Source organism: Malus domestica, chromosome 16 (assembly GCF_042453785.1).
Source record: "Malus domestica chromosome 16, GDT2T_hap1".
Lineage (NCBI taxonomy): Eukaryota > Viridiplantae > Streptophyta > Magnoliopsida > Rosales > Rosaceae > Malus > Malus domestica.
In genome coordinates, this window is record NC_091676.1 from 16,114,729 (window position 1) to 16,131,701 (window position 16,973).

A 16,973-nucleotide genomic window follows, 5' to 3' on the forward strand; every position below is an offset into this window, starting at 1 on the left:
TTCAATCTAAATCTTCCTCCAATATTTGATCATTGTTGTGAGGGATGTGAAATCTATGATGCAATTCCAAGTCGATGTGACCTTGGAAAAGGTGAAGGCTACAATTTCAAGTTTTTCTATGAAAATATGGAATTCGAGTCCCATGGCTTGTTTCACACGTTGGATAGTTCCGAAATTGTCAGTTTGATTGGGGTTGAAAGTTTCAAATTTTATTATTCCAAGCATTTGGTTGATATTGTAAGCAAGATGAAGACAAATAAGAAGAATTTATGCATTGCAAGATTGACTATGTAGCGTGAGCTTTGTGGTTCAAGACTAAATATGCAAACTAAATAATGTGTCATCAATAAAAATAAGCATGTTAATTAACGCTTAAGTAATAATCAAATCATCAACTTCCATGTCATTTGGTTTACAAAATCTAGTTTACAAATTTAGTCTCCCTAGCATTACCCTTCTGAATATCTGTTTGATTGGAGCGGAAAACCTCAGTTTTAACGAGGACAATGGAAGCTGAAACACTATTCTTGGAGGATTTCACCAGTGAGAAAGATGCAGGATGACTCAATCTTTATTTAATGTAATAAATATATGTTAGTATGGTAGAGTAAGTGGGGTTAACTTAATGAGTTAATGAAACTCTAGTAGTGATGCATGTATTATTCTTAGTATTCTTGGTGAATCAACAGGAGGTTTAGGACTTGTGAAATTCGGTATTATCCTTGACGATTAGCGAATTCACAATAAAAGTTACAAAGTTCTTGTGTTTTTTTATTTAACTTCCACTCATCATTCGAGAATCTGTGTTCAGACTTATTAATCACCCAACTCGTGTTTTGTCCACTGCATCAGAGACTTTCACACACTATTTATCTCTTCTTGTACACTTTTTTTTTTTGGCCAAAAAGGTTATTTAAAAACAAAATTGACACTTATTAATACAGGTAAAATCAACACATAATGATGAAGCTCAACTTTATAGTGTGTCAATTTTGTGGTGAGCAAATACTCACCACATTTTGTCGCTGCATTAAGTATTAACTATCGTTGGATGAGTATTAGTTTTGAGATTTGTGTAGCACATAGATTAAATCACACTCATCAAAACAATACATATACTCGCAATTTTGTATGTCCAAATAATTTCATTGATTTCTAGCGTTTACATTTAATAAAAAAAGGGTGTGTCTTCAATAATATGTAACATTCCCCCGAAATTAGTGGATAACCATAGCTTACCACCAATTGTCCCCTTAAAAAAAGTAATAATATGTATGATTTAGTGCTATAGATTTTAGCTGTTAGATTTAAATTTCACAAACATCTTTTATTTTCAATCTCAGCCATTCATTTTTCATACCATTTAATATTACCTATTATTAAAGAAAAAAAAAAGAAGACAAAAATAAATAGAGGTAAGCAAAATAAGAATGTGTTGACATCGCTTCCATAACAAATGTTAAAAAAAGAAGATTAATTTGTAGCTACGCCCCAAAAAACTTAATTTTAATCTCACTTTAGTCTCTGTAACTCAAAAGTCGTGACTTTACTCCATGAGACACAAAGTTCGCTTCACCTTACTGCCTAGAACCCGATTTAAACTCATTTTGCTCTAAAACTTGAAAGTAAAGTCGTCTTTGTAAAACTCAAAATTCACCTCACCGTGCCTTAGATCTGTTAATTTCTTATGTGAGTTTGATTTGGGTGTGCTAGGCTAATCAATTTATTTTTTAATTTTTTCATCTCTTCAATTTTTGTTAAACTTAATATTATCTGATTATTGAATGTTAACATATAATAAAGATTTGTAATCAAATTTATTACACATATGACATAATCTTATTGGGTGTTCGATCTCATATTTGTTTTAGAAGGTGACCTATAAATTTCAGAGGGAGAAGAGAATCCATGAGTCAAAGTGAAACAAATTTTGGTTTTTAAAAAGTAAAATAATAAATTTTAAGTTACAAGAACAAAATAAGATTAAAATAAAGTCTAAAAACGTAGCAAAAAATAAGCCTGAAAATATATAAACAAAAGGTTGTGAAGCTTGGTTGGTTGGTCCATGTCCTGCAAGTAGTTGGTTTTAAAGTTTTAACAGCAGCTCATGAAGAGAGAGAGAGGAAGGCGAAAGCGATGGGGATTTGTTTTCTTTTGTCAGGTTTTGTTTTTATTTCTGGTGTATTTGCTCACCGTCTTTTAAGTGTTGTTTACTTTTTCTTATGAAATAAATTTAAATTTTAAAATTTATGTTTATTCTCTACACAAATTTTAAAATTTAAATTTATTTAACAGAAATAAATAAGATAATGAACATCGCTCTTCATTTGAGTCGGTGACACAAACATTACCCTTCTTGGGAGGTTGAATTGGATGGTGAAAATATTTGCCTTGTTGTCTGTGAAAGGTAGGGGTGCAATTCAGACGGATTAGAAGGTCAACTCAATCTTAACCAACTTTTATAATTTAGGCTCGGGTTTGGGTTGAGTTGCATTTGGGTTCGGGTTCACTTGGTTTGGGTTCAGATTGTCCAACTTTTTCAAATTTAATTTTGTAACAACTTAGTTTCCAAGAATTCCTAAAAAAAATAAGCCAAGTAGCGTCAAAGCTAGCTAACTTTAATTTCATAAATCAATCTACTATAAAATTTTAGGATTTAGAGACTACGAATATGGGGTGATTAATCAAATCCTCGTATTTCCAAAGGTTGCGTTTGTTGTACTGGACTATCTCGGACTGGATTAACTTTAGGGACTAAGCTGGATTGGCTTAGACTAGATTAAGCTGGACTAACTTAGTAAAGCGTTTGGTGCAGTGTCGGATTAAAAAGAAGAATAATTAATAAACTATAATATTATATTATTTATTGTATATCTAATATTATATTATAATTTTATGTATTTTATTATTTTATGAAATCATCTACCTCTCTCTAATGGCCAACATTTTTTTATTTCTAGAATCATCTCTCACAAAACCTATTTTCCTCCGCCACTCTCTCCATCCCCTCTCTCAGTTTCACCATTTTTGTCTAGAATATCTATCCCTCTCTAACAAATTCTAGAAGGCACGACAAATCAATTCAAAGATTTCGATTTTGGTCGAATTGGGGTCTGGGTTCTTGGTGGGGTTGAGCCCAGATGAGAAATGGGCCGCTTAGGTGGGTTTTTTCTGGGTGTTCCAGGACAAATTGAACGACGGCTTGGACGGCTGGACTGATTAGGAAGGTTACTTTCTTCATCTTCCTCTTCTGGTGTTTGTGCTTGGATGTCAGTGGGTTTTATTTTTGGGTTATGCGTCGGATTTCATCGATTCAGAGAGAAAAAAGAGAGAGATAGTTGTTAGCTTTGAAGGTGGATGCTGGTTTGGGAGGTGGATGACTGAGGGTAATTGCAGACTTACTCTTCTGGGTTTTCTGGGAGATTGGGAAGTCTACAGTCGTAGATAAGAAGGAGGAAGCAGGAAGGGGCGAAGCGGATTAGCAGTCCGCTCAATATTGGGGGGGTCTCGCTAAGACTGGCTAGAAAAGCCTTTATTCTGGGCGAGTCCCTTCTAGTCTCAGTGCCTAACAAACATGGGATTGGACTAACACTTAGTCCAGTCCAGTTTAGTGAAAGCCAGTGAAGGCAAACAAACGCACCCTAAAAGCTTAAGTAGTTATAACGGGTAATTTATTAAAAAAATATTAGAAAGGGCATTGGTTTTGGACTTGGCTCATTGGGTTTAGTATGAGCATTAATTGATATGGGCTACAATTTGGTTAGATTGAGTTTGGTTAGTCGGGTTGGATTGGGTTAGGGATGGACAGGCAAATGATCAACCCAACTCAACCCAATCAATGGACGGGTTGAAATTGAGTTGAGTTCGGAAGGGTTATAACAAAAAAAAAACCTACTTAATAGGGTTTAAAGTCGAATTAAACATGGACGGGTTCGTATTGGCCTGACCTAAATTGAAGGTAGTTGTCGTTGGCGATTAACTTTGTCCTCCTCCAGATGGACTCTCCAAGGCTCTTTGCTTTCCTCTTTTTCCCTCCACAATAAACAACAACAATTATTCCAATTTCTTTCCTCCATCATTTTATTATTAATATTCATCACCATTTCAGTCTCCATTAGCATTGGATGACTCATCTTCTTCTTCTCCTCTCTCTCTCTCTCTCTCTATATATATATATATATATGTATATGTATATGTATACCTGTGACTGTGTATTGATTGAGATAACAAGAAACATTTGATATGCATGGTGAGAAGAAGTAATTTAACATAGAGAAATTAATAGCTAAAAGTAGAAAAAAAGGAATGAATAGTGTTACTGCTTCTGAAGAGGATTTCTCTGAGTTTGTAGAGGTTGATCCTACTGGAAGATATGGAAGAGTAAGCTCCTGTTCTCATTTCCTCTCATTTATTTTCATTTTTCGTTTAGAATTTAGAATTTTGTTATTTGGGTACGTTTAGAGTTTAGTTTTTGACTCCAAGTTTGCTGCTTTTTCTGCAGTACAATGAAGTTCTTGGCAAAGGAGCTTCAAAAACAGTGTATGGTTTCAATACCCTTTTCATATTACTGCACAACTTTGAATTTTTATGTGGTTTAATCAAAACCCTTTTCAGATTAATGCCCAACTTGAGTTTTTATGTGGTTTAATCTGAAAGCCTTCTAAATATATTTCCCAAATTTAAATTTTTATGTGGTTAAACTCAAAACCCTTTTCAAATTAATGCCCAGGTTTGAATTTTTATGCAGAAATATGTTTTTCTGTTCATGTTTATGTGTTGGTTTTTGCAGTTATAGGGCCTTTGATGAGTACGAAGGGATTGAAGTGGCATGGAATCAAGTAAAGCTTTATGATTTTCAGAGAAACCCTGAGGATCTTGAGAGGCTATACCGCGAAATTCATCTGCTCAAAACCTTGAAACACAGCAATATCATGAAATTTTACTCTTCCTGGGTTGATACTGCCAATAGAAACATTAACTTTGTTACTGAGATGTTTACTTCTGGTACTCTCAGACAGTAAGTCTCAATTTTAGCCTTTTTTTTGGTCTGAGTCTATAAATTTTTTGTTGATTATTCAATGTGGGTAATTTTTTTGGATTGTTTTTGTGTGTAGGTATAGGTTAAAACACAAGAGAGTTAACATAAGAGCAGTGAAGCATTGGTGTAAGCAGATTTTGAAAGGGCTTCTCTATCTTCACAGCCATGACCCTCCTGTGATTCACAGAGATCTTAAGTGTGACAACATTTTCATCAATGGGAACCAAGGTGAGGTCAAGATTGGTGATCTTGGCCTCGCTGCTGTCCTCCGTAAATCCCATGCTGATCGTTGTGTTGGTAAGTTATTTCTATTTGGTTTAAAGTCTTTTCAGTGATTAGAATATATAGAATTGCTTGACAATTTTAGGTGGTTGGGAGTTTTTACACTTTCAGATCAACTCATCTTTGTTTTGTTTCTCTCTTTTTCTTTGCTTTCTTTCCGCTTGCTCAGGAACACCGGAGTTCATGGCTCCAGAGGTTTACGAAGAGGAATACAATGAGTTAGTTGACATTTATTCTCTTGGGATGTGCATCTTGGAGATGGTTACCTTTGAATATCCATACAGTGAATGCACTCATCCTGCTCAAATCTATAAGAAAGTTATCACTGTAGGAACTCAAAACTCTCAAGTTACTTTTCCAGATTGGTTTTTGTTTCTTTCAAGTGATTTATGTATTTAATTTTCGATATAGGGGAAAAAACCAGAAGCCCTATTCAAAGTAAAGGATCCTGAGGTGCGGCGTTTTGTTGAGAAATGCTTAGTGACCGTGTCTCGTAGGCTTTCTGCTAGGGAGCTTTTGAGAGACCCTTTTCTCCAGGTTGATGAGTACGGATACGATTTAAGGCCAATAGAGTATCAAGGGGATATGTATGTAATAGGGCCTCTCTTAAGGCAACCTCACTCTGCACTTCACCAAAGTAACAGCTCTTTCAGCAACGGGTATGGAAATTATCTTGGTTACGAAACTGAAAATGATTTGGATTACAATCCGGTTGATTACAGATTGAGCGAAATTGATCTCTTAGCTTGTCAAGAGGACGAGCATTTGGGAGATGTTGACCTCACAATCAAAGGGAGGCGGAGAGAAGACGATGGCATCTTTTTAAGGCTCAGAATTGCAGATAATGAAGGTGAAAGTTTCAGTCTAACTTCTCTAGTATTCTAAATATCATCTCTGTGGTTTGCTGTAAATTTTGAAATGAAACTAAAGGTTCCTTTTCTCTGCAGGCCGCATCCGAAACATCTACTTCCCTTTTGATACTGAGAATGACACGGCATTGAGTGTTGCTAGAGAGATGGTTTCTGAGCTTGATATCACATACCAAGATGTTACAAAAATAGCAGAGATGATTGATGGTGAAATTGCTAGCTTGGTACCGGAATGGATTGCGGGACGTGGCATGGAAGAAATTCCCCATTGCAATAATGCAAGTTTTTGCCAAAATTGTGCTTCATATGGTTCCATTTTGGATTATGCATCATCAGATATTCCAGGCGTCAATCACCTCCAAGTTCTTCAGTGCTCAAAACACGCATCAGCTGCTGTCCATGGACGTTTCGAAGAAATCACCTACCAAGTTGAAGGCTCAGAGCAAAGTCTTACAGAAGGTGCACCTAGAACATCAAACCATTCTGATGGCTTGCACTATGCCGATATCTGGGCTCAAAGAGAAGGACCGGAATTAAGCTCACAAGGTTCAGGAGATTCGAGAGACATCCAATGCGATGAAAATCATGAAACATTGGATGCAACAAACTTTGGAAAGGAAGAGAGAATCATAGCCATGGACAATCAGAGCAGTTCGAAAGCAAGAAATTCCATCTCAGAGAAACTTTCAGCCACTAATGATCCGTTAGATGATTATGAGAATGAGCTTCGTCAAGAACTAAGATGGCTCAAAGCAACGTATCAAATGCAGTTGAGGGAGATTAGGGATCAACAGCTTGGAGGTAAACCGAAAGCTTCAAGCCTAAGTCCAAATTCAGACCACTCAGAGCACAGGGAAACAAATGGAGCTTCAATGTCCTTGGCATCGCCCCAGCGGACCAAAGAAAACAAAAAACCTTCCTTGAAACCGTTTTGCTCCGCGAAGCATTTTACATATTTTCCAGTGGATGCCGAAAAGAAACATTTAGCAAACCCTGGTGCTCAAAATCATGAGGCATTTGATGGGGCTTATAGTCCTGAACAAATCGTCACTGCAAAGAGTTTCTACGCTAGTGCATTGCTTCCGCACTCTCTTCACCGTGCAACTTCTCTACCGGTTGATGCTATAGACGTTTAAGCCCTGCCAACTTCTCTAATTCTGTCACCAGGTTCACACCACAACCTCAAATAATACCAGCAGCTGTCTCTTTTCACCGATACGAAAAAATGCATTGTGATTGATATTATTTGTACAAGCAGAGACGTAATTTACAGCTTGTAGGTTTTGTTCTCAGATGGAAACAATTCTCAGATAAAAAAAAAAGTTGAATTTATGTACGTTACTCTCTAACATGAAAGTAACAAAGCTAGATTCCATGAATTTCTGTCTCATGTCTCTCAGAAGGAAGGAGATAAGAGTTGAAGGAGGAGGATTCTGTGATTTATGATGACTGCAGATGGCAGTGCATCAGTGATGGTGTGTTATAATGACTTGCCAGCCAAAATTATTCTTTCCATGATGTATTTGCATATGTGATGGGAGTAAACTACTTGATACATTTCTTTCTGGTCCATAGAATGCCTTTAAAATGAATATGCCTTGTAACATGCAAGTTCTTCTCGTCAACAAGGCAAGCTTCCTAATAATTATTCCTAATACTTACCCCAAGTACCCACAAGAGCTTAAGCTGTTTGGGCAGGTGTCAACAATGTATATAGATCACAAGTGCTTGAACCGTCTGAGAATGTGCCAACAACGTATACAGATCACACAAGCTTAAAACTTCAGGGAATGGTCCGGCAATGTAAATAGTTTACGTAGCACCTTGACAAATTGTAATCTGCTTCTCACTAATTATGATGGTATTGGATTACAAAAGCTTAAGCCGCTTGAGAATGAGTCAGCAATGTATATATAACTTAGAATACTAGGTCAGTGTACCAACAGGCAACAACTACAATTTGGTGTGTTATTAATGATCTACTTCCTTTTCCTCAACCCAACCTCCCTTTTCTTTTTCCTCTTTACATAAGGTAAAAGCTCCCTAAACAATACCACTTTAAGGGGGCGTTTGTTGTACCGGACTGTCTCGGACTGGATTAGCTTCAGGGACTAAGCTGGACTGGCTTAGACTAGATTAAGCTGGACTAGTTTAGTGAAGTGTTTGGTGCAATGTCGGACTAAATACCAGAATAATAAAAAAATAAAAAAATAAATTTTTTTTTCTCTTCTTGCCGTATTGGAATTGTCATCAATCTCACCATTATTAACCGCAACTGCAAATAAAAAAATAATTAAAGGAATCAAAGAACACTAGAATGATGTTTGTTACACAAAAAAAAAGGATTCCAGTAAGTCTCTCTGTCTCTCCCTTTTTCTTTAGTCAAACTATCTCTCCTCCTTTTCTCCATCTCTTCCCTTTCCGTTTCCCGTCCAGCTCCTTCTCCCCCACCTTTTCACCCTCTTCCCTCCCTCTCACAATTTATAATCAACTGTGCATATCTTCAAAATCAAACCACAAAGCAAAAAATAGAGTGTAAATTAAGGAGTTGGGGTAGGGTGCATGTGCAATTGGCTCGAAGGTGAAAGTAAGGTAAAGTTTGTGATCAACAATTTTTATGTTTTCTGGGTTTGATCTACATCACTCCCATCATTGATTCAAGCTCATCTCACAGATTTTTTTTTGGGTTTTCTGGGTTCGGTCTTCTGGGTTTTATGGGTTTTCTGGGTTCGATTTTCTAGGTTTTCAGGTTGTGGGAAGCCAGGAAGGAGGAGATGGAGTGGGAAAAGCGGAGCGGTGGTAGCAAAAGATCCATCTTTGATGTCGTTCAGGTCGACCCAGATGGCGAAAGACCCCAAATCACCGACTGAAATGCCAAAAAGGGTGCTAGGTTTGCAGGACGATGGAGATCGGCGACAGGCGTTTCTGGTTTGGTCACTGGAGAAGAAGTGATGATGGTGCTCATGTTGGTTCGCAGGACGCGACTTGCAGACGAAGGATACGGGACTAGCAATCCCGTTGTTTTCGGGGGGTCTCGCTAGGACGATCTAGCGAACCCCTTAGTCGAGGCGAGTGAAGGGTAATCCCACTAAAGCTAGTCCGATTGTGTAACAAACATCGGACTGCCCTAATTTCTAATCTAGTCCAGTCCAGTCCCACTTAGTGAGGGCAAACAAACGCCCCCTAAGCGGCTTTGGGGGGATTGTATCCTATCCAGATCTAAATTGTGGGGATCCTAGGGAACATCTTAGCCATTTATCGTGTATCGTGCGGTTAGAAATCATTTGATTTTTTTATCTAAAATTAAACACAAATAGTACCTGACGAAAATTAGTTGCACAATATACGATGAACGGCTAAGATGTGAGGATCCCTAGGATCCCCAAAAAGTGGATCGCTTTGGGATGGTTGGTGGTTTTACAGTACAAAAGTAGAATGGTCCAGCTGAAAGTCTACTATAGCTCGACTGGTGTAAATACCATGGACATCATTGCAGCGACACGTGAATTTTCGCCTCACCAAGTTGTCAACTTCTACTATGATAATTGAGAACGAGGATTTCCTCCAAATCGAGTATCACTACACCAAATGATTATTGGTTGTTAAGTATATTCAAGGACTATTTCAAAGTTATGTTGAGGTTGAATATAAAAAATAATAACAACTCTCTACGTGCAATTCTAGTATTCAGTGGCGGATGTACACTAGGTCAGGACAAGTGAAAGCTATTGCCCATGTTGGCCATTTTCTACCATCCCTATCCTTAAAGTTGCGCCACATTACATTAATGTACTCTGTGAGGATATGTCACTGGGGCAAGGTGTTCGACAAAATACCTATTGGGCTGGAATTATTTTAGAGAATAGATATTAGGGAGTTTTAACGAAAAGTCTGCGGTACTGTTCACTTTAACAAAAAACCACATTTTTACGTTAAAAAGTCTAACCTGGTACTATTCACTTTACCCTTTATTTTGTCCTTATCATTAAAACTCAAAGTTTTCAAACCATTTTCATTAGTTTTCCTTAGATATTATAGTAGTAAAAAACTTACGACCTTCTCTTGAAAATCAATGTTTGAACGTTTCTAATCTTGTCTCACTACGAAAAAATCATAGTATGCATTATGCAAACTCAAGTGTATCAACCTTTCGTTTCAGTTTTTTTTTTTTGTCATTAGTTAAATTTGGGGGTGGGGAGAATTGAACTTGAGTGAGGTGGAACTTTTCTTGGCTCGAGTGCCACTGCAACTAGGCCCCCATCCTCAACCTTTCGTTTCAGTTAATGTATGCATGATTGCATCCATCCGGACCATCCCCTCGAGTGCAAGATGAAAACATTGAAAACGGCTTTTTGTCTTACGAGTTATAGAAGAAGTGCTTGTACAGTAAGCACTTTCCCACGTAGACAGATTCCATTTCTGATCGGTCTTTTTTAAAAGTGCTTCACAAAGCAACCTTTCCCATGTTGAGTGGGTCAAGTATCAGTTCAGTACATCAGAAAAATCATGAAAAGTAAAGGTAACTGTGCAGAAAGGAAAGAGCAACACATGATTACTAAGGCCATTTCCAACCGAAGGGTCTAGATGGTCGAAAATAGCCCGAAAATCGTCTTCAATCAAGGACTAGGCCGTGGACTCCATTGGACAAAAAAGGACCAAAGGACCAACTGGCCGACCCCAGGCCTGGCCAGAATTCAAATTGCAACAGCTTGCCGTCATTTTTGAAATTTTTTTTTTTACAGTTCCTTTTTGTTCTTTTTTTTTTTTACAATTTTTTTAAAATTCTATTTTTTCCTATAACTTCCTAAGCCATTAAAAACATTAAATTAAATTATGTAACATGAAACAACATTAAACAATAAAACAACATTAAATAACATTAAACAACATAAAAAAAACATTTAACAACATAAAACTTAAACGCCTACTCTATGCTTCTTTTGGCTCAAAGATGTGCAACAAGATCCTGTTGTAGGTACTTGTTTATGGCACGAGAACGTATTATCCTAAAGTGCCTCATGTACTTATTTATAGAGATACTATCAGTTCTTGGAATGAAAGGCAAATTAGATCCATCATATGTTTTTGCATGAGCCCTTCTTGACCTATTTGGATACTTTTGGTCGTCATCAGACTCTCCATCAATATACCCATCTCGCTCATCCTCCACAATCATGTTGTATAATATGATGCAAGACATCATGATGGAGTAACTCCACCCTTTTGCCGGTTCCTTGATGATATTCCACCGTGCTTGTAGAATACCAAAAGCTCTCTCAACATCTTTTCGGTTTGCCTCTTGATGTAAGGTAAAACACTTTTCGGCATCATTTTTAGGGTTTGGAATTGCTTGGACAAGTGTTGCCCACTTTGGGTAGATGCCATTTGCCAAGTAATACCCCATATTGTACTAACGATCGTTGATGTAGTAGTCAAGTTGAGGTGATTTACCTTCTGTTAGGTTATTGAAGAGGGGTGAACGCCCAAGAACTGTAATGTCATTTTGGGATCCAGGGACTCCAAAGAAAGCATGCCAAATCCATGTGTCATACGAGGCAACCGCCTCTAACATAATAACTAGCTTTCTCGACCTTCTACTAAAGCCGCATCGCCATCTGGTAAGACAGTTCTTCCAATTCCAATGCATGTACTCTAATGACCCTATCATGCCAGAAAACCCATGGTCTTCAACTTTGCGAAGGAGCCGATCCAGATCTTCTTGATTTGGCTTGCGGAGGTACTCCTCTTTGTAAAGCTGAATAATTGTGTTATAAAATTCAACAATAGTATCAAGGCATGTAGACTCAGACATACCATGGATTTCATCCATCGAATCAACTGGGGAGCCATAAGCCATAATTCGTAGTGCAACAGTAACCTTTTGATGAGGTGAGAAACCAGGGTGGCCTGCTCTATTAAGCTTTTGTTGAAAGTATGGATTGACCTATTGGACATCATGAAGTAAACGCTCGAAGACATGACACGTCATCCCAAGTTGGGGTTGAAGTAGTTGTTCATCAGATTGGCATGCGGCGTCGCTCTGTTTCTTAGTTTGTAAGAGCAACCAGCAACTGAATCATCCCATTGAGGTTGTCGCAGCCATGGCTGCCACATATTGTGTGTTGCGCCATGCTTCATCTTTTTCATCAGACTCCTCATCTTCTCGTCTCATCTACGCCTATTTTTCTTCCAATTCGGAATTGGATGATGACCCCTAGTTGGAATTCGAAGATGATCCAAATTTGGAATTCATTGTAAACTTGAATTGAAAGATATTGAATTCAAAGGTGTGTGAATTATAGCCCAATATCCATCCTATTTATAGCAAAAAATAAATAAAAATCAAATCCAATAGCTAGCTGACGTCAACTAGCCGTTAGATTTGAATTTGAATTTTTTTCGGCCAATTTTTTTTTTTAAATATTAAAAAATATTCTTTATTTTCCCTATAAATTTAAGTTGTTATAGTTTTTAAATTTAGAGGTCGCACTTGGTGCGATGGCAAGTGCCTTCGCCCATGAGCGGTAGGTCTCGGGTTCGAGACTTGGGAGCAGCCTCTCCATAAATGGAGGTAAGGCTAGCCGACATTCACCTCTCCCAGACCCTGCGTAAAGCGGGAGCCTTGTGCACTGGGTACGACCTTTTTATAGTTTTTAAATTTAAGTTGTAGTTTTTAAATTTAAGTTGTTGTAGTTTTTAAATTTAAGTTGTTGTAGTTTTTAAATTTAAATAATAAATTATGTTTGGCCCTTTGGCCCTCGGTTGGAGATGATTTTTTGTGACATGGCTAAAACGAGCCTTATGACTCTTTGGCCCTCGGTTGAAGATGATACGAAATATGGCTTTGCACTGTTCATTAAAATATTTAATTTCTTGGAGGGCCAGAAGGCTAAAACGAGCCATTTGGCCCTCCTTCGATTGGAGATGGTCTAATAATCTTTCATTGAATATTGTACATCTTTAGTCATACTCATCAGCTCCTAAGGCCATCTCCAATCGAAGGATGGCTAGATGACTCGTTTTAGCCCTATAACCCTCCAAGAAATTAATATTTTAATGAATAGTGCCAGACCATATTTCTTACCATCTCCAACCGAGGGGCCAGAGGGCCATAGGCTAAACATAGCCCCGTGACAAAAAAATCATCTCCAACCGAGGCGGCCAAAGGGCTATATTGTGATAACTCGTCCCTAATTTTACGATTTTATTAATTTTAAAATAGTGAGAATGCCCTAGAGGCAAGGATTTTGACTTCTGTTGACCGTATTTTCATGACGCGTACGAGTTGCTATTTAGTCATATTCTTGAAGTACTTAACGATACGAATGCATACGCATAATCAAAATAGAAATCGGAGTTACGGTTAAAATTTTACAAAACATCGAATACCGAAGGTAAATTGGTAATTTCATGTTTAGAGATACTTTGTATTGTTTGTGAGACATATAGGGCCCACGCCCCATTCCTTCACCACTCATGTGACTCTTTATCTCTCGGAACACCTATCCTTCATATTCAAATCTCCCCATCTTATTTCCTTCACTAGATGGCTGCAACATCACTTTCTCCCTCTAACTTTCTCTCTCTCTCTCTCTCTCTCTCTTTCTTCTTCTCATTCTCTCCTTCTTGCCATGTCTTTTCTTTCTCATATTTCACTAATCTTTTCTCCCTCTTTCTTTCATTTTACAAAGACCAGCAGACCCAGCTACTCCGGCAAGACCCATTGTCACAGTGCCACCACTCACCATGACGTCGAGATGACACCCTCACCGTGTCTCATTCTCTACCACTTGCTCCACCTTCCTCACCTCTTCTCGGCCATCTCTGCAAGTGCAGAGAAACTACATCACCATCATCCATGCCATTTTGATGAGCGCATCATCGTGAACTTGGACCTGTTGCGACCACTACCCAAGGATTAACACCATCGAGCATGGAATATGCACTATACAATGGTCGTATCACTGTTCACTTATCTCTCCGACCATGGTGAGCTTTAAGACCCTTAAACCTTCCTTATTTCAAAGATCTTATGTTGTTCTAACATTAAAAATGGTGATTGGTGACAATTTAATATAGGAAGTAACTTGGGAAAAATTTCCCAGATTTCTACAAATACTAGGACCTATGGCCATTTGGCCACTTTCAATAGGTATATATCAATACATTACATTTCTAGCTTCAAGTTGATTTTTGTATCATCAAAATTGGTTTAGAAAGAAGCTCGTTAGAAGCTCTAGAAGTCGGAGCAAAAACCTGCAAAATTGCAAGAACTCGCGAAGAAGGCGAGTACGTTTGTACTCGCACGCACGTGGGCGGGCGTGGGCGCGTAAGGTGGTTGGCGCATGCGGCGCGTGGAGAAACTCGAGGTCCCTCCTTAGGTTTCTCGACGTGTCGGACCCGAATCCATCCTCCGCTTTCCGAAATTCAACCATTTTAAAATAGTTCCTTTATTAGCCATACTTTATACGAAAACTCATGTATATGTTAGTATGTTACGTTTTTTCATAAATGGTTTCATTTCTAGGCAAAACGCATCGCAATGACTCTTTATACTATGAGGCGGGTTGGACTCAACGACATGAAATGTGAGTGGGTCTTTTCTTTGATATATACATATATTTATTTAGTTTCCATATATACATTTAGTAATGAATTCTCTATGTGATTGCCATAATTAAATTAACCTTCGTAAGAAATGCCTCATGGTTGGACAATATGAAATAATTCTACGGGATGCTTAGGTAAGCTTACTATAAGGGGGATGCCTTAATTATATTTATGTTCATGAATAATGTGAGGTTGACTAGAGTTATTGAGTCACTGTGGCATGACTACATTTATGTTATCTGCTCATCATTTGATGTACCGGTGTTAGTACTCACCTGGGCCAAAGCCAGGCTTTCACGTGTGTGTGCACATCACACCGTACGCTCACTTTGGATCCATTGTAGGTGACAGTCCTGTCGTACAAGTTGCAATAGGCAACTCCGACTCGTATGTGTTGCGCATAGTGCCAATCTTTAATTGATTGTAGTACTAGAGCATATATTATTATTACACACAGTCATGTTCATCTCAAAATACCTATGCATGAACTCGTGTGTCAGCATCTGTCGATGAGCATATATGTTTATTTAGGCGAAAATATGTGATTACAAACGTCATGTACTTGTTTATGAAAGTTGTGATGTATGGCATCCTTAAGGTATTGTTGGTGATGGTAAGCATTTTTATATTATACGTAGTATGTATATTTTGGAAACTATACTTGTTTTACGGTGATGAGTTATAACGTTTTCAGAAAGGTTTTATTAAAACTTTATTTTCAGGCTCACTCACCCTTGTTTTTTGCCCTTCCAAGTTTTAGTAGTTGAGTTTTCGTATCGACGAGGATTCTTGGCAAATATTGGTATTGGAGATTACCTTGAATGGTATAATTCTCATCCTACTTTATTGTACTTTACTTATGCTTTGATATCACGTGTGAAATGGGTTCATTTATGCTCACCAGCACACTCTTATACTTAGGCATTATTAGGTTTAAATTTATTCACATTTTCCACATCACTACACTTTATGGCTTCGTCACCCTTCAGTGTCGGCCAACACAGCTTGATTCGAAGTCCTAGTGGACATTCTAGGTCGGGGTGTGTCAGTTTGGTATCAGAGCATAAGTTGGGCAGTATTGCGTTTATCACACTCGTGGTGTAAGCATTATCGGTTCTTGAGCCTAATGTTTGAATCATGCCACCTTGTCGAGCATGAAAAATGTGTTAGCTTATTCTTAAGTGACCTAGTCGACTTATCGACCTTTTAGAAGAACGTTTTGGCGGCCACTTCTAAATTTTAAACGAATAATCACTGGCCAAGGAAAATCCCGTTTTGGAGACGCGTTTGTGGCCTTGAAACAAGGCTAATATGTTGGCAATTGTGTACCACTAAAGATTCTTTAACCCAGGAAATCATCATTACAAACCCTTTCGAGGTAGGAAACCAGAAATAGTTTTAATTCCTTGGCAGTACCAGTTAATGTACCACCCATTAGAATTCCTATAAAGTTTACTTCGTCGAAAATTCCAGAAATGTCTCTAGTGACAATGCGGTGCTAAAGTAGTAGTACTTGACGGAAGAACATCTAAAGATAGCCACTTTTGGTCCCCAATAACAGTAATATTTTTAGACGCACTAGTGATCATTACAGATCTTCAAGAGGAAGACCGACTCTCTTTTAAGTCTGTTCTAAAGTAGATTATTAGCAAATTCCTTTTCCGGCCTTAGGACGTACCAATCAATACTAGTTTCCATAATTTCTTTTGGTGATTTACTTGTCATTTCGACGAGCATAGGCTCAGGTGTATGAGTTGTTATACCTATGGGCAGTAGAAATCCCTGAAGTAGCATAGGCTTAGGTGTACGAGTTGTTATACCTACGGGCAGTAGAAATCCCTGAAATAGTAAGTATTTTTTCCCCTATAATTAATGAAACCACCTCACCGTACCAGTTCCAGGTGTACGAGTTGTTATACCTACGGGCAGTAGAAATCCCTGAAGTAGTAAGTATTTTTTTCCCCTATAATTAATGAAACCACCTCACCGGACCAGTTCCTTACTAATCGTCCAAAACCATCTACCCGAGTGGGCTTTAACCTGTAATCAGCCTACAGTGGCGCCACTAATTGACGACATTAGCTGATATTCTGGAATTGTCAACCAGTATTCAGGCGGTATGATACTGGGCACATGTACTAGTATATGGGAGTGATACGCTTATGCCAGAACGC

The 16,973-nt window shown here is 38.1% G+C and overlaps 1 protein-coding gene across 1 annotated transcript; it reads left to right on the forward strand.

Moving 5' to 3' along the window:
* The first annotated feature begins 3,963 nt into the window (after window positions 1-3,963).
* Window positions 3,964-7,746, forward strand: LOC103403911 (probable serine/threonine-protein kinase WNK9). The gene is made up of 7 exons (XM_008342754.4): window positions 3,964-4,380; window positions 4,502-4,539; window positions 4,790-5,017; window positions 5,115-5,335; window positions 5,490-5,647; window positions 5,732-6,170; window positions 6,268-7,746. Exons 1-7 carry the CDS (start codon window positions 4,306-4,308, stop codon window positions 7,323-7,325), a joined length of 2,217 nt encoding a protein of 738 aa, XP_008340976.3. The 5' UTR covers window positions 3,964-4,305; the 3' UTR covers window positions 7,326-7,746.
* Window positions 7,747-16,973: the final 9,227 nt, after the last annotated feature.